Source organism: Chlamydotis macqueenii, chromosome 2, assembly GCF_036417535.1.
Source record: "Chlamydotis macqueenii isolate bChlMac1 chromosome 2, bChlMac1.mat, whole genome shotgun sequence".
Lineage (NCBI taxonomy): Eukaryota > Metazoa > Chordata > Aves > Otidiformes > Otididae > Chlamydotis > Chlamydotis macqueenii.
The window spans coordinates 121754371-121773213 of NC_141557.1; the positions used below are offsets into that span (position 1 = coordinate 121754371).

General features: G+C 42.6%; 1 protein-coding gene across 2 annotated transcripts in view; it reads left to right on the forward strand.

Annotated features, from left to right (window-relative positions):
• Window positions 1-18843, forward strand: part of RGS20 (regulator of G protein signaling 20) — a 40190-nt gene that overhangs the window by 17687 nt on the left and 3660 nt on the right. The window contains exons 1-3 of one of the 2 annotated variants that reach the window (XM_086742333.1): window positions 757-915; window positions 14242-14390; window positions 18443-18529. In XM_086742333.1, coding sequence (XP_086598459.1) covers window positions 817-915; window positions 14242-14390; window positions 18443-18529 — 335 coding nt within the window. In that variant the 5' untranslated portion in view covers window positions 757-816. Of the gene's footprint in view, window positions 1-756; window positions 916-14241; window positions 14391-18442; window positions 18530-18843 lie in introns of those variants that run through there. The other variant, XM_086742334.1, reaches the window with a different exon arrangement.

Below are 18843 nucleotides of genomic sequence, written 5' to 3' on the forward strand. Positions count from 1 at the left end.
TCCCGGTAACTGGGAGCCCAGCTCCGGAGGCCGGGACCCGCAGGGCGTCCGTGCAACAGATCAGTCTCCTTTTCACGGGAGGACCGTGTCGCTCCGCCCGGGGACGGCGGTGACACAAGCCAGCCGCTGCCGTCCCGTTAAACCCTCGTCCCGCCCTCCCGGTAGACGGCGGTTGGGACTGCCCGGGGGAGGGGAGGGATGGCGCGATGGCGGGACGATATCGGTGAGACAGTCCCCAAAACGTGGCGGGGCTGAGCCGGGCGCGGAGCCCTGCGCCGCTGGAAGGCGGGAGGCGGCCGGGGGGCGGGAGGGAAGGGGCATCCCTGCGGTTCCTTGAAATGCAGGCGTGCTCCAGTCCCGCGCGTTATAAGCACGGCTCTCACTTAAGGCATCCATCAACATTAAAGCACCGGTACCGAGCCCCGCGGCGGCACCGCCGCCTCCTCGAGCCCTTCCCACCCCCTCCCCCCAGCGCACACTCACACTCACGCCGGTTTCTCCGCCATCTCTTCCCCCGTCGCTGGCCCCATGGCTCCCCCTGCGTCCCCCCCATCTCCCCAGCGCGGTGTCGGCGCTGCGGTGGCCGCTCCCCGTGCAAACCGCCCCTGAAAGCCGCAGCGGCCCCCGGTGCTCGTCTCGCCGGGGGCGGCCGGCCTCCAGCCCGCCCCGTCGTTACCGGGGAGCGGAGCGCGGGCTGCCGGCCTCGCTGCCCACCCGCCCCCCCACCCCCGCCGACACCCGGCTCCGGCTACAGCGAGCGAAGCCCACCCGCGTTCGCGGCCCGCACCGTGAGGGGAGCCCACCGGGGCCGAGCGCATGCGCGGGGCTGGGGAGCCGGCGTCCCCGGGCGCCCAGCTCGCCGCTACCGGAGGGGAAGCGGGCGAGGACTCCCGGCGGGGCCCCGCCGCCGACACCGTAAGTACCACTCGGTCCAGCGACGGGACTGGATGGGCAAGGAGCCGCGCCCGTCCTCCCCGGGAGGAACCGGCTCTTCCCCCCCCGTCTCCCGGCTGCCCGCCCCGTCTCGTCCTGTCCCATCCCATCCCTCCCACGGGCTCCCGCCGCCGCTCCCCGGGCGAGATCGCGCCCCGCTCCGCGCCGCCTCCCTCGCCCCAGCGCGGGTGACGCCTCGGCTCGGCTCCCGCCGTGCGCCCGGGGACTCTTCCTCCTCTTTTCAGGAGTGAGGATGAGGATAAAGCAGCACGCATCACCTCCCCCCCGCACCTTCGAGAAGGGAGCCCCGCGGCACGTCGGTTCCCGGGGTCCCCTGCTCCCCTGCGAAGGGAGGGAGATGGGCGGCAGCGGGCGAGTGGGCTGTGCCCATGTCATCCCGGCACATCGTGCGAGGCAAGGACCTCTCCCTGGGCTCTGCCATTAGTTACCTGTCAGCAGGTTCACGAACAAGCAGGTAATGAAACTTGGGACACAACTGCAAAAATTGAAATACGATTGTCCTTGTACCTGTCAGTAAGAATTACAGTAATTTAATACCGGTGTAATTTACTTGATGCAACCATTCCGTTATTTCATTTTTTGCTGTTGAAAAATGTAAGATCAAAACTTTTCATACGGTGCCGTCGCTCTGACGTAACAGTGAGGAGTCTCCTTGTACCTCTGCGCCCGTTGCACCAATGGGACAGCAGCATGGGCTCCAGCGCTCCGCTGAGCTGTGCACCCTGGTGCCAGCTAAGCTATTGCTACATGACAGGACCAAAAACCAGTAACCAGTAGCTCAACTAAATGAAGCACCAAAATCACTCTCAGGTAGGAGAGTCCTAGTTGTGGTCAGGTGAAAATTAGGAGCGTTGTGATAGAATTGGGAGTGTCTTTCCTAGAACTAAGAGCATGCTCAAGCCAACTAGCGCAATGTTTTATAAAATACTCTAAGATGAGAGAGCAGTTACTTTATTTCCCCTTGAATTTCTTATCTACTTCCCCGCCCTGTATCTTTACCCTGAGTCCCAAATAGTTAATCATGGAAGCAGTGCCTCGGCTGTCACACATCTCTTTATCCCTTGGAAAGAAAAGCCTTCGTTTGGTTTTTTGTTGTTGTTTTTCAGAGTGAGTAGTCATGTTTGAGGGCTCAGCCTAAAGGACCAGGAAGGAGTTTGCGGAGTCTGAGGTTTCTGTGTCTCTCGGAGCCCAGGTCACAGGCTGATGACCCTGAAGCGTAGGCAACTACCAGTACTCAGTCACTTGTTCATCTCCTCTTTTCATCAATAAGAAAAGTTATCACGAGGAGGCAGCAGGTCTTGGAAACGCTGGGGAGATCTTCTAGCATTCAGAAACAACAGAGTATTCTTAGTTGAGAGTCATGAACCTCTAGCTATCTGTTCATAGGCATATTTCAAAATTTGTCAAAGCCAGGTGAAGCAACCAGAGAGTGTCGTGACCAAAATGACAGCCTGCTAAGTCCAATTCTGACCTTACTTCAGCTTTACATTGACTTTGAGTAATTCCTCTCCTGGCTGATACTGCTCCCTTGGGCACCACAGCCGAGGCAGAAGGCAGCTCCCACTGTGCCCACCCTGCCAGAGGAGCCAGATGCCAGCATAGTACAATCCGAAGCGAATCGCGACAATCGGAATCAGTATGAACCGGTATGTGAATCACTATTTAATGCACTCCAGGGTGAGTCATCCGGATTCAAACCGGGGTTCAGACCAGTACAATGTCAGTCAGCTCCTCGCGCAGTTCGATATGAGTCAGATCTCAGCACCAAGTACAATATGAAATGAGTCACTCACCAGTACAGCCCCACGTGACTCCAGTACCCAGTGTGAGTTGCTGGAGCTTCTGTGCAACGTGAGTCACTTCGTAGTACAGTGAAATGGGCTTTTTGGAGACCATTCATAATTAAGCGCGATGCAACCAAGCGCTCAGTAGGAGATACGGGAGTGAGCACAGCAGTCTGCTACGTGCACCGATTTCACTGTTTGCATAGTAAAAAGAGGTTTGTAAAATGTGAGGCTGAATGATTTTTTTTTTTAAATTCTTTTAAAAGTGAGCTGCATAAAAAGAACTAGACGCAAATACTTCCTCTGATATTAAAGCCAGCCAAAGCAGGGCTGAAGCAGCGGTAAAAGTCCCAACATTGGAGAAACCGGGGGGCGGGGGAGGGGGGGTGTTTGTTTTTGCTTCTGAGAGCACTGATCAGCCACTGTATACAGAAGACAAGGCAAGGGATGCTGACAGTCTGTGCCATGCAGAGGAGAAGGACTTGACACTGATTTCACTTAATTGCAGTTTGCAATGACTTGGCTTGTGGAGGGACTCAGCACGGGACAAAGTTATTATATCCATGCTTGCATTCGTACTGTTCCACTGTCACAGCACCCAGACTCTGTTGGACCAGAGCAACAAGTTACTTTTTCTATGCAACTGGTAAAAAAATCTCTCATGTCTTTCCTGTATTACAGGAGAAATAATGACAGAGAGTGACCCTGCTAGTTGCATGTTAGAGTAACATTTTCAGTAAAGTCTCTTGTGATAAAATCCAGTGCAAAGAAAGGCTTTACAATACTGCCAGAGGAGACACAGGGCACCCCTCTGAAAAACAATAACCCACAAAAATCCCACTGAAACCCTAAGTAACTGCGTTTCTTAACAAGAAAGTCAGTTTTTACTCAGAAAAATACTTTAATGCAGGAAGTTTTTTGCAGACAGTGGGCTGGTCCGGTGGCCAAATATGCAAACCTGAATACCAAAGAAAAAGGAGCAGAAGACATCTAAGCCCTCAGTAGAAAAAGACCTCAGTTACAGGTGACATGATCAAGGCACCATTACCTGTGACTAGGTGGCTGTGACACACTTTCAGCCGTTCCTTTTGAAATGTAAAGCAATGCTTTAGTCTGGACAGATGAACCCAGCTCCTCTGAGCTGCTGCTCCTTTGGAAAAATAAATTAAATAAAAAAGGTAAAGGCACTCAACGTCTGGATATTTTACAGAAAAGCATCCCAGAATTGTTAAACTCATAGAAGGATACTACTTTCTCTTGCAATTTTATCCACTTAAGCCTTTGACAGACCTAGGTGCAGCAGTGACATAAGCAGCTGCTTTATTCTGCGTGGCTGCCAGTCTCCTCCCTGCTAACCTCTGTCTGGCATTTGTAAACTCTCAACCATTTCAGTCACCCCACTACAAGATCTAATAATAATAAAAAAAAAAAACAACTTTCAAAGAGCTCTTGCTCTTAACTCGCGAAGTGGGCAATCCGATAACTATGCCTAAAGCATGTGCGTATGTGTGGGTGAGTTTATTAACATATTATAATTCTCCTCCATCTAAAATAGTACATTGCTTAATGCATTGTGTGTCAAATACATATTATAATTCTTCTCTATCTAAAATAATACACTGCTTGATGCCTGGGTGTCAAATTTGTCAATGAAGAGGAAGAAGCATGAGCATCAAGCTTCCTGTTCGTACTTCAGTTGACAATAAACTGCCACAGGCTTCAGTAGGAGTAGGCTGGAGCCCCAGGTATTTCTAAATTACTAAAATACAGATTCAGAGATTCACTTGGGGCTTGACCCCTGTTGCAAGCCTCTTGACAGTAGTAGATAAGGACAGAGTCTCTTTCTTGCAGCTCACTGGTTATCATCATTGGGGGGATCCAAAGTGAGCAGGATTGGCGAGTGTTGCTAATCTCACCTAAAGCTCGCTGAAACCAATAGGTGGTTTTCATCGCTTTAATGGAGTTTGAAGGCCTAAAGTATTTACTGAAAAATAACTGGACTCTGATGATCCACATCCGTGCACTCACTCCAACTGTCTGTCAGCTAGCGTTACAGCCCGGGGCTTTGTACAAGTTACTGTGAAAGCTTCATGCTGTGGCCGTGCAAATCAGCCCTGAGGACAAGTTAAGGCTTGCACGCCCGCCTGATTGCAATGTGGACAAGGAGGAAACATTATGTCCAAGTAATTAGATTTAAGTAATAGAATCTTTGCACTTTGAGCTGAGAAAATGTCACTGCACTTTAGCATAAAATGAGGATAAAAGTATCAAATCCTTGTCTACAGTCTTTTCTGTGTATTCTTGTGTTGTTGGTTTTTTTTATTATTATTTGGTTGGGGTTTTGTTTTTAAATTTGACATTTGTAGCTTAGATTTTAAATATTCCTCCTTTGGGAAGGCTTTTTTCTTGGTAGCCCACTTTTCTACTGAGAGATTAGCAAATACTGTAAATGGTTACAACTAAGCCAAATATCATCCGAAGTGCTTTTAACCAGGGAAATAATTTTCATTCCTGACTTTCACAATCCTTTGCGTTTATAAGGGTACATACAGAAATGCCTCATAATCTGAATGTCAGATAGGCGCACCTTGGAGTGGAAAAGGTATGACAGACATACTTATTCCAGTACTTCAACATTATTCTTAAGACATAGAGTCGTTTTTCCACTATTGTCAAAAGTAGCATTTCAGATGTTTGCTTAAATCCCTGGATTTCTTTTTTTAATTACTTATTAACATTCAATAATATGAGCGTGTATTTTTTATATGAATCATAGATGCTGTCTAGCTGGATAAGAAGCAAGAACACGTGCCATTATTTTTCCTCTATTTTTGGTTCATTGCTTTTTAGGGACAATTTTATAATGGACTAAATTTATTGTTACCATTACATAGAGGACCATTACATAGGACCCCTGGAGACCCAGAAACTCCGCAGCTAGGCATCTGCACAGATGCCACATTAGATTGACTTGAAACAGTGAAACAAGCTGATCAACTCAACTCTTACTCCCCTTTCTCCATTAAGTATTTGACTAACTGGTGCTCCCCATGCGGGATTTGGACAGTTCTGTGGATTCCTCTAGGCAGGACTTGCTGTGCCTAGACAAGTTACTTTATGTTTCCATGTGCTGATTAACATCCAGAGTGGAGAATGTAGCCCTTCCAGAGACTCCAAGGCTGCAAAATTGATCTGACTCTACACGGGTAGTCAGAGGAGGCATGCACGTAGCCACTTGTAAGTAGTCGGAAAAAAACTTCCTGCAGATGCAGGAAGGATCATGTAGGCTAACCTTTTGTACACAATTTAGGTAGTTGGGAGTTTTGTGTGTAGCTCAGGATAATCAGTAGGGATGGATCATGCGTGTACTGGAGTGGTCCCAAGGAGCCCAGGCCAGCTGGATGCAAGAACTGCACAGTGAAGCACGATTCAGGGAGGCTTATCTGGGTCCAGCCAACACCACCACTACAAGGACTTTTGCAACAGAAACTCCTATTGCCATCTGGACACTGACTGACTGTCCTGTGCAAGGATTTGATTCCCCACAGTGACTTGATATTAGCCCAAATCAGAGCCCATTGACTACCCAGGAGCCAGCAGAATAGCACCTTAGTCCTTCCTTATCCATATGAACCAGAAAGTCATATTTTTTCCTATTAAATTATGGCTACCCAAGCCCTCACCAAGCAGACAGAGGTGTCTTTGATAGCACTGTCAGTACTTTGGGCAGTCAAACTGATACAATTGGACACAGAGATACACTTGATCTTATAGCCATCAATTGGCTAAAACTGTACCTAGAGGTTAAACAATGCTGGAGATGGTAGAGGTTCAAATCCTTTGGCTAAAGGTATCTCACCCCATCCCATCAGTAGTCTATAAGTACTCCTAGATTCCTTAGAAAACATGTACAAGATAGTGGTCTGTCTCCAGTTTTTAATTCCCCTGTGTTTTCTTCTCCAACTCATTTTCAAACAAGGCACATAGCTGCTCCAGATGGTGGGGACAGAGAAGGCAGATCCCGTTCTCAAAGTGCAGAGAGCATCCAGCACAGAGGGTTCTCACACAATTTGTTCGTTTTCATAGCACCTTCTGAGAGGTCTGGAAATGTGAGAAGATAAAGGAGGCACAGGGAATGCAGACCAGTGAAATACCTATTTTGGTGTGAGGGAGATGACCTAGAGAAAGAAAAGCCGTTTTTGATTGGCTTATTCTTCCTCAGCGAGGCAAATTTTAGGGTGTGGATCTCTCTTGTAGTACAGCAATCTAGTAAGGGAGTTCAAAGTAATAGGGAGTTAAAAAAGACCAAGAGACCATGGAGCATCCAAGGTTTCTGAAATCCGGGTGTATTAGGGGATAAACCTGTCACAAACTAGGCTGATGAATCCTTCCATTGGGGCTCAGAGGTAAATTCTCCTCCTGGACCTTCCTCTCTTAGCTTGAAGCAGCAATATAACCTTGCCTCAGTCTTAAAGAGGGAAAGCACTAGAGCTCAACGTGACTACCCAAGTGACTTAAAAACCAACCAAACAAAAAAACCCCAACCAAAACTAGGGCAGTAATTTGAGCTTGAACCTGTGAGATGTTGGTTCTCCTGAATTTGCAAGGATGACAATGAGAAGGAGAACAGCATCTCATAGGTCTGAATCTTTAACTATTTAAAGAATTGTATCTAAAAATGTAAACATATTTAAACTACCTTGGAAAAAATAAAAATATCCATTTCTAAATTTACTTTATAGTCAAAACAGTAAGAGGTCTCTCAAAGAATAAATACAAAACTGTTCAGAGCGGAAATAGAGAACAATAGTTTATGCGCACTGATACACATTCACCCTCTGCATCCTCTTAGTAAGATGGAAAAAGTCACTTTCAGTCATAAGATGAAACTCTCACAGTTTGTAACCATCTGTGTAAATGCATTCAGGAATCAGAAGGAGGATTTTTAAACAACATATTTATACAAATTTCAAAGAAAGGCATTTCAGACAATTCATAACACCTCTGCTTAGCACCACCTGGCATTAAGTCCAAACCAAGATATGAAGTCACTTTTCTCTGCAGCATAAATACACATAGCAGATCAGATCCTCAGCTAGTATGAATCCCCTTGTCTTCACCGGCCACAGCGATGTAGTTTTTCAGCAGTTGAAAATCTGGTGCACACTACCTGTAATCAGCATTAATACTTCAAAATGGAATGTTTAAAAACTAGGATGGAATTTTTTCTCATCACAATGAGATTGTGATGTTCCGAAGAAAATATCCTCTTTGTTGATGGGCATACTTATATTTGATTGCGCAGGAAACAGAACAGAAAATATTTGACACTGGCCAGTAAAAAATCCATTTAAAAGCAGATATTGATTGCATGCCATGCAAACTGAAAAGCTTAGAAAGAACACCTCCACCTCCTCCACCTTGTTTCTATTTCAGAGTATCAGCTGACCAAGCAAGCAACTGTCCTGGGAGGCTGGCGTGACAACAAGCTGTATTTAACAATTGCCATTTTCGAAGTGCACACCTGGTAATAAGGAACAGAGCATTTTTGCTGATGGAAGAACAGTTGCACCGATGTTCCAGATGTTTATTCATTTTTTTCTGACTGCATTATAAAATTTCTCTATGAGGAGAAATCTTTTCAGTTCAATTGCAGGTTCTTTCCCACCCCAATGCCATATTGACTAAAAACCACATCTCCTGTCAGATTTGAGTGAGAGACCTGGGAGCACCAGGTGTAGGAGGATGGCTGTACACCTTGTTTCCCTCAGGAATGCACCCTTTTGTTCTACAGCCAAATAATAGCTCTGAACTATCCCTCACCCTTGAACACACTTGCTTTTATACACACTTCAGCTCTCAGGGCTCCTCGAGCTCCAAAGTCTTCCACCTGATTCCTAGAACTAATATCTTCCCTGCCTGGCTCTGTACATTCATTTCTCTGCAACATCATACTGCTGGTTTAAGAAAACAGAGATCATTGTTTAAGCATCACAGTCAGGTTGTGGGGACAAGTTTAGGCCACCTCTTATGCTACTTACGAAACGCAACTGCTGGTGGGGGAGTAATACCCACATGCCTTTTATTCTACTTCCCTACTCCATCACTTGTAGGTCTGCTGAATGTATGCTCAACTAGGACAGGGAAAGAAAAATATTTAGCTAAATGAAAGTATCACCATATGCCATTCCCTTTAACAACCTTAAAGTAAGCTATTAGATCAAAACGCTGTTGATGATTCAGATTTTTCATTATTAATGCAACCTGATCACCCACAATATCAGCCTAGAAAAACAGGAAAGCCCTCTTACAAAATTAGCAGTCACACTTCCACTGGTTTTGATTGCAGTTGGTTGAGGCTCTTTGGCCTAATACTGTGGGATAAGAAACTGGAAGAGGTCACCAATCACTGGTACCATGTACGATAGCAGTAGGAGCCACAGGTGAATAATTCTTCAACTAATATGTATTATTAGCCTCATCATTGATGCAAAGAACACAGGCACTAGATTTTCTGATTGGTTTTACACTTACTGCATGACCCAGTCAGACCATCTGATGTCCCAAATTAACAATCATAATATTATATGAACAGAAGACCTTTTTACTGGGATGTAAAAAAAAAAAAAAAACCCTTTCCTTTTTGCCCTTAACGTCTGAAGTCATAGAATCATAGAATGGTTTGGGTTGGAAGGGACCTTCAAAGGTCATCTAGTCCAACCCCCCTGGCATGAAGCAGGGACATCTCCAACCAGATCAGGTTGCTCAGAGCCCCATCCAACCTGGCCTTGAATGTTTCCAGGGATGGGGCATCCACCACCTCTCTGGGCAACCCGTGCCAGTGTTCCACCATCCTCACTGGAAAAAACATTTTCTTTATGCCTAGTCTGAATCTACCTTCTTCTATTTTACAACCATTGCCCCTCGTCCTATCACAACAGGCCCTGCTAAAGAGTTTCTCCCCATCCTTCTTATAAGCTCCCTTTAGGTACTGGAAGGCTGCTATAAGGTCTCCTCGGAGCCTTCTCTTCTCCAGGCTGAACAGCCCCAGCTCTCAGCCTGTCCTCACAGGAGAGGTGTTCCAGCCTCTTATCACCTTTGTGGCCTCCTCTGGACTTGCTCCAACCCCTTTTCTGGTCTCACTCCAACTGTCTACTGAAGGCAAAGAAATAGCCACCTCCATTCCCACAGATCCACAAGGCAGTGAAGCAATTGTTTACATTGTTGCTTACGTAGCTTGTACTGTAAAGAAGCAAGAAATTTTGTAAATTCCTACAAATAATATTCACTGGACCCATTGATAAATCTACTGTCCACACCACAACACAAACCAGTAATTTGACCGGTTGTCTGGCAAGGCTCATTACACAACTATGGTGGCTGCAGCAAGGAGCACCAAAGCGTGATGGAGAACCTCGATGACCCGTAATGAAATTCTGGATATACTGAAGGTGGCAGAAAAACAACTACAGACATAAAATAAGGCTTTTCTGTTTGTGTCCCATTAGTGGCTCTGCGATTAACTCACTGCGTGATCTCAGACAACTTGCTTCATCTCGATGACTTTTGTTCCATACACCTTCCAAGATCATTATACTTCCCTGTGTACAGTCATACTCAGACAGCCTTAATACTTTTTAAGGTGCTTTTCTTTGAAAATGAATACTTAGATTACTTGCACAAACTCAGTGTCTGTGCCTGTTCCAGCCAAGGAGCAGTTTATGGGAGAGCAGAAGGAGCAGAACTTGTGCAGCTGCAAAACTGCAGAGTTTGTTTCTCTGTTTACCTTTTTAAAAATTACATCTTTTTTAAAAAAGCAAAGAAATCTCAAAAGCCAGTGTATATCCATGAATATACATACGGGATTATGACATATACTTTAGGCCGAGCCTATGTCTTACTGTGCGTTTAGGTCTCATGTCTGGCATTACACTGTCTCAGTACAATCACAATTGGGATATACATTTGCAACAAATGGTGCTGCAAACATGAACATTTTAACTTTATTTTGCAGTTCTGGTTAGAGGACGAACCACAAAAACCTAGACTTTTAATTTAAGACATCCACTTCTCCTGCAGATCAATCATTCTTATGTGGCCAAAGGGAGTAGGTCCAGGTAGAAGGGTAAAAAGAAAGATGTGCTTGAGAGCCAGAGCTGCATTTAGGGAAAAAGAAAAAAAAAAAAAAAAAAAGCAAGGAAGAATGAAGTTCGAAAAGCAATGCTGGGATGGATCAGTTACTCATTGCTTGTTCTGTGAACCTGGACCAAACTGATATGTTTTTGTCTTATGGGTCTTAACATGATCTGTGTCAAAGGAGTTTCTACAACTTCGTAATAACCTGCACCACTGCTCAGCTCTCTAGCTTGATATCCTATAAAATTAAGCCTAGATTTTATTTAGCCCAAACTAAATCATTATTTATCTCTGAAAGAAATGGAGAACAATAGAACATCATAATCTTTTACTGATCAGAACATCAGTATGCTTCTCAGTTCTCCTTTCTAGATTAACAACTCAAACTCCTACAGTTTTTCTGCATAAGTCATGCTTTCTAAACATCTTGTTAGATGGTTAGATAGATGCTCTATCTTTCTTGGAATGTGATACCCATAGCACTCGCACAGAGGAGTAAATTACTTCCTATATCTTACCACAGTATTCTTGCTAACACACCACAGAAAGTCACATCCTAATTAGTTTGTGATCCACTCCAAACCTCTATCAAATGTACAAAATGTCTGTCAACTGCCACAGGAAATACATGCACAATAATGACTGAACAGCTCTGTAATTCAAAAGCTTCGTCTGTTTTTAAGCCAACAGATATATTCCAGTCCTCTTTCTCTTATTTCCCGTTACTCTAATACAGCTCTGCTATCATGAAAGCATGCTTTATCTGCTAAAAGTATATTTAAAAAAAAAAAAATCTCCATCACGTAATGGACCAAAACCCACTTGCTTATTCAGTAAGAAAGCTGGTATACATTTGGCCAAATAAAAGATGAAAATTCATTTAATCTGAAAAAACGTGTCTTGAACGTTTGTGTTGCTCAGTCCTTCACTTTCAATAAACTGGGTGAGAAGTCATGCAATGATGAACATTCATAAAAACCTATAGCACCAGAAACCTTCTAAGTAAGGTGTATGATTCAGAAGTGAAACAAAGACACAGTGCTGCTGGGCAGTTTTTGCCGTACTACATACTCTTCCCTTTCATTAACAATGTCACAGAACAATTCTGAAGAACAACATGAAATGGTGTCAACGAATTCAGAAAGATCTCTTGATTTAAGCCACAGTGGCATGAGGTGGGGAGGAAGAGTGTGTTCTTCCTACTGCCGCTATCCTTCACCTTTTTCCTTGAAAAAGGCAAACAACAGGAACCAGCTTTTCTACTCAGACCACGATGAGTGCAATTTTAATGTGGATTAGAGATATGAATGTGTGAACTATCCACATAAAGCATCTCAAAAGTAAGAGTGGATGGATCAGGCTGTTTCAACCTTACATACCTGAATCCAAGTTACACTTTTCTAATCAATAATAATTGTTTACTGTACAGAGCAGCCTGAAATGTTGTTAGATCTAGTATCATTCCAATAGTGCTTTATATGCTATCAATTTCTAACTGAAATATGAAGATGGTCTACTTCTAAAAATACAGGTATCTGGAAGGAAATTAATACTTAAGGCTTCATTCTATTCCTGTGAATCTGAAACTCTGAAGGAAAGAAATCTGAATTTACAAATGTGTTCTACATTTCACATTTATTCTTCTACATTTTGAAACAAGAAAGGTTGTGGGGGTTTTGGAAGCTATGTTCTTTTTCTAATTTTCTATTTCTGGGCATTTAGGCACTGCTTGTCAGATTAGGTCTACAGAGTTACAAAATGGGTTATCATTTCTATCTGTAGTGTTGTTATATTTTATTTCTCCTGCAAAACAGGTGCATCTTCTGCTCAGCATGTCAGGCATTTTTCTCTTGGGAGAGTGGGTGGTTCTCACAAAAACAAAAACTATTAAGCTCTGTAAGAGAGAAACAAATTCAGCATTAAGAAAAAAAATCCAGCAAAATTTAATGCTGCACTCTGCTAAAATAATCTCCTTTCTTCTCCTGACACTTCTGTCAATCTGTGACAATGTCTCTGCATTCTCCCTCAAGTTACAACAATAGGATTTCCTAAACCTGGCTGAACATTTTAGAAAGGAAGGCAACTTTTAACCCTCCAGTATTCAGCTCATCAGATTATGTTTCAAGTCTGGTATTCAATCATCAATTAAAAAAAAGAACTCAAAACTGGTAGCAGCTAATTTTAATTCCCCTACAATTGTCATCCCCTCAAAAGGAGGTTTAGCAGCCTGGAAAAAACCTACACACAAAGGGATCTCATAACACAGGAGGGTGACCAGTTATGTATCCAAATATCAAATACAATCAAAATGAAGAAAGACATATTCCTCTTTGTACAAGCTGGCATTTCATCTGTAAAAGACATCTGTCACTTAGACATGGCACAATGCTCAGCATAATAGGGAGAGCATCATTAAGTGCTGTAGAGCAAGTATGAAGCTCATAGAGAGGTCAGAAAAGGACAGGGACTTCAAGGGGACTTGTCATTTCATTAACACCACTTCTCTGCACAATCTGCAGAATTCAGGCTCCAAAAAGGTTTCCTAGAACACTGCAAAAACCACAACCAGTGCTTCCACCAAAAAATTGTTTCATGCTGTCTTCAGCTGGGAGAGGTGGCCAAAAACCTGCATATTAAATATTATCAGTCATGTTGTTTTCTCCATTAGTAACTCCTCATTTTCACAGAAGAACATGATTCCTTCTTGAGAGAAAAACATTTTAAAAAAACCCTGTAATGGAGAGATAAGCAGTAGCCCTTCCCCTTTGCCACAAGGCACCAGCAAGTTTGAGACATCCTCAATACTCACCGAAGGCCAGATTTTCAGGAGAGCTCAGGTGTCTCACTCAAGCATCACTAAGCCTGTGCATTAGCTAATCAAGAGAAAGGAAATAAGAAAGGAAAAGAAAGAAAGAAAGAAAGAAAGAAAAAGAGGCTCTAACTGCCTCTATTCTGTACCATTTTCTTTAGGACTGACCTTGAAGTCAAAACCTCAGGCAACCCTTTTCAACTCCTAGGCTGATATACCACTGTGCTAAGAGCTGCAGGTCTCTGAGAACCCTCCCTTCCACGTTTTGCTCTCTGCATCACCACTCTCTTCTCTTTGTATTCCCACCCATGTGCAGAATTCATTATCCCTTTGCCTTCCGTCACAGCACTTAAATAAAAGGTGTTGAATCCTTTGGGAGATTCACTCATAAGAGCTTCTGTGGGGAAAAAAAAAAAAATCAAGCACTCAGCTTCTCAGTTTCTTTGGAGCTGTGGCCTTCAACAGTTCTTGGTAAGACTTTTAAAGCAAACAAAAGCAAAAAAAAAGAGAGATAGAGAGAGATGTTTCTTACTTCCCCCTTGTCCTGCTGTCTTGCAGCCCATGGGATCAGAGCGGATGGAGATGCGCAAACGGCAGATGTCTATGACCCAGGAGACTCCAGGCTCTGCACAGGCTCAGCACAGCACAGGAAATCGAGGGTCCAATGCCTGCTGCTTTTGTTGGTGCTGTTGTTGCAGCTGCTCATGGTAACTCCTCTCATTTAATCTAGGGAACAGAATAGCAGGGAGGGAGGCAACAGCCAGTGTATAGAGCAACATAAGCCAAACCAACCACCTGGGTAATCCTGCAAGTCTGAGACTGAGAGATGACTGTGCTCCAGTACTAGATACAACCTTCTACTCCAGTTTATTCATTTTTTTCCCGTCATTGAAATAAGAGATTAATTTTTTTTTTAACCTCTGTACTGTATCTCTGTTGTACTTTTGTTGTCAACACTGTGTACAATACAATACTGTTTCATGCAGGACTGGTTCTCCTCAGTCTTGAGCTTCACCAGGGCTTCCACTAAAAGCTGAAAGCAATACCAGAATTTGTCACAGCTTCAGAGTTAAGACTGGGATTTAACAAACAGCACAGACTGTGTTAAATGGAGCTAGGAGAAGGTAGAAGAATTTGTAGGTCAGAAAATGAATAACCAGGTGCCCAGCACTGTTCTTTCATTTTGAAAGCAACTGGATGTGTTGTCCTTTATTAGTGTTGCCAGCTCACAGCATCTGCAACTCATGAAGTTAATTCTTACGATCAGAGACTTTAAACACTGTGGGTATTTGCTGAAGGAGAAGTTAAGCGGAATGTAATTCACAAGAACACCCATTACAAGGTGTTAAGAAGGACAATTTATCAGGCAAGCAAAGCAAAAGAGGAAAGGAATCACTCTATTCCTTAAATTAATGATGTGCTCACATTCTCTCTCTTACCAGCTCCTCCAGATCCAAATTATTTCATTCAAAAGAGAAGTAAGGCTTCCCATACTCAGAAGTCTTGTATCTATTTGAGGCCAAGCGTTAATTAATGGGCAAGACCAAGAACTTGCATTGAAATAAAGAAAAAAAGTCTTAAACAGCCACAGGAGTTCAACCGAAACATTGACAGCAAGCAGACTGCTTCTTATAAACGCACTACCCACCACATAAACAATTCAGAGCAAGCAAACCTGGCACTGAGGTGAAGGGAAGAAGTCATAAATAACCTTACAGCCCAGGCTAGGAATCTATCCCACCATCACTTTTTTCCCAACAGCAGCTGGTAGCAAATGCTTTGGAGAACACCATTAGAAAGCAAGGGAAGAGCAGGCTGATCATCCCTTTGCTATTGCTACTCAGCTCATCAGACGCAGAGATGCCCTCTCTCATGAAAACAGTGAGTATTTTGTAAAGGCAAAAGGCTGCTTGGAGTTTTTTTGCAAGATGCCAAGTACTCTGGCTGTGATCTTACCAAGCTGTTCAGCAGGTGCTTAGAGGTAAACTAAGGTAGAGTTGAAAGAGTCAGTAAGTACCGTGCCTGTAGAGGATCAGAGTTTGCTACCTTGCAGAATGGCGTCTATGTTAAAGCATCCCAAATTCCAGTGTCATCTAAACAGTGCGTTTATAAGTACAATTGCAGGTGGTCAGTCTAGAACTGCATTACACAAACACACATCTTTCCGTAAAAGGAAAAAGCAAGCCACATTTATCTATTAACGTCAGAGTACATAAGATTTGCAGTTTATTTTTTAAATTGTTGATAAAGTGCTTTTTTTTTTTGCATTTTACCTGATATTTTCCAGGATGCTCATTTTCTGTGCACCTCACTGTTCAAACAATTACTCAATAGGGTGTGTGAAAGGACCCAAATTTCATGATGCTTAAAATTCCTGTTTGCATTTCAGAATCATCTGTACAGGCTCCAAAACACAGCAGCTTGTTTTAGCTTTAAAGTAATTTCTGATTTTTTTTTTTTGAGAATGATTGTTTTCTAGTAGCAAGAAATGCAAAACAAACCGTAATTAAGCTATTTATATTCCCTGTTCATAGAGCCTTTCCTCAAAATAGCTCAAGTACTTTGAACAGAAAAAAAAAATTATGAATAGGAATAAAAATAAGTCTACATGAGTCATGCAGCTGAGTTGCTGAACAGCCAATATTCAGCATACTCTTAATAGTAGATTTAGAATGAAGAAATGGTGAAATGAGTCTCTCACAGCTGGATGCTCAGAGCCCGTGTTCATTCCTACAACTAGATCTCAACCCTCCAGCCTGTTACTCTTCCAGATCTGAGAACATGCAGTATTAGACTACTCTTTTTTTTTTTGTTGTTTACCTGTACATTTCTAGGGAGTAATTTTTCTGAGGCATGGCATGTTCTCTTAAGGAAGTTTTTGTTATTTCTTCTGTCTTTTTCCCCTTTCATGCATTATCCTATGAAGACTGTAATCTTTTGCGCTGGATCTGTTGGTTCCCCTCCATCCAAGAATAATTCTGACAAGCATATCACTTTTTGCCTGTGCGTGAGGAATACATATTATATCACTTTTTATATTAAAAAAATGCCACTGGTAAAAAGGGTAGTAAAGAATTGTGACCTATACACACCCAAATAATAGAAAACTAACATTAACTACTTACTTTTTTTTTTTTTCCTGAAAAGGTGAATTGAACCAGTTTATTGGTTTGAATGTATGGTTCAGGTGTTGCAAGAAAAAAATTAAATAGGTTTGCAGTATCTGCTCTCCGTCTTAGCAACAGGAAAGCTTCCCTACCTCTTCAATGCATGGCCTGCCTTGGCAAAGAGAAAAGCAGGTCTCTGCAGACTACTGTTTCTCCAGAACACTAGAGAAAGCAAGAGAAGGAAATAATCAGTAAATAGGAGGGCTGCAAATAAGACAAAGCCATCTGTTTAGAAGGCAGAAAGGACTGCACAATCAACAGGTTTCACAAAGCCTCACTAGATTCTTAAGGATTAAGTTACAAGGTTAGCAATAAAGAAAGGTAAGATACAAATGAAGAAAAAAATGTTATTTTCCTAGAAGTTAGAAAAACTGTATTGCTTTATTTCAGATGGAGGACTCATTTCATATAACTTACAGGTTATAATTCACTAGGACCTTTTCTTCTTGACAAATTTTAAAGCAGCTTTACAGATTATATGAATGAGTGTGTGTACATGCATTTCTCACTAAACCATGATAGTCTATGAACTGGAACATGGTCCCCATTCCCTAAAAGGAAATATGTATATTCTCAAATCTAGTCTCAAATGAAAAGGAATCATCTGCAACTACAAAATGAATTTTTAAAAGCCAGTTATTTTGAACTGACATTTGATGAAAGCAGCAGGAGCTGACAGCTACCCTTCCATGGGACATGAAAAATTCTCTCTCAGTGATCACTAGCGATTCCAGCAAACAGTTATTTTCTAATGTTACGCTACAAACAAGCTAATACTTGTTTCCAGTCAGCCATACTCAAAATGATATTGAGTATTTGATATATCTGCTTTTTGTGCTCCAGGCCTCACATTTTGAAGCATATACCAGCACCTTCTTCAAGTTGCAATCGCCTACCACACAATCTGTCTGTATCTACATCTGAACCCTGAAAGATGCATACACTTTCAACATCATATACAGAAGTGTCTAGCTTGCTTAAAACTTGTGCTCCAGCTTCTGAACTCTGGCTTTCTTGTAACATGGTATCACCACGGTAAATCAGAGTCTTGGAAATCATCGTGCACTATGGATATAAGAAACAGCCAAGGAGAAAAACAAAAACCAGAACAACCGTCCTTGAAATCTACCTAAAACCAGTGCATCAAGTGTACCTTACAAAAAAAAAAAAAAAAAAAAAAAAAGCATCGAGCATACACAGTACAATAAGCATGAATGGAGAATAGGTTTAGTATGTGCTAAAGGGTACTCGTATATATATCCCATATATAGAGACACGCTCCTGTGTACGTATATATAGGGAATTGGACTCTATGATCCCTATAGGTCCCTTCCAACTCGAGATATTCTATGAATCTATGATCCCTGTATAGAAAGTCTGTGTGCTACAATATTGAATAGCATTCAGCTACATTTGCTAGGTTTATACAACTGTAAAATTAATGTCAGAGTACAACTATGGGTACTGTAACTACTATTATCTTCTGTTGTTTTAGTTGATTTTTTTTTTTTAATATCAGAGGAAAAGTATCTGGTGTACGTTCAGCCTTTTACTCTATAAAGCTGGCTAAAATTTCGTTTGCTACCTTGCAGTCTTACTGTTAGAAATCAAGATGAAGAGAGAGCAAGGAGAACATCTCATGAACTCCAAGCAGAGGGTATTCCAAACTGCGAGGAAAGGTACAGTCTTTACTAAGTGTTCCGTCAAGCTAAAATGAAACAAACCCAACAAACCAGACTAAATAATTAAAGTGAATTATCTGAAATATGCAAATAACTATTATTATCTATTTGTCATTGATGCTGAATTTGCAGTCATCTGCTTTACCTCCTAAGGAACCAAAGGTCTGGTCTGTAATCTTTTACCTTATTTATATGCAGCATGTAACCACATCCCCAAGATGTTTCATAACATGGCAGATCAAAACCAGCATTGTAAACACAGTCTCCCTTTTTTACAAAATATTTTTTAAATACATCCTGTTCCCACACAG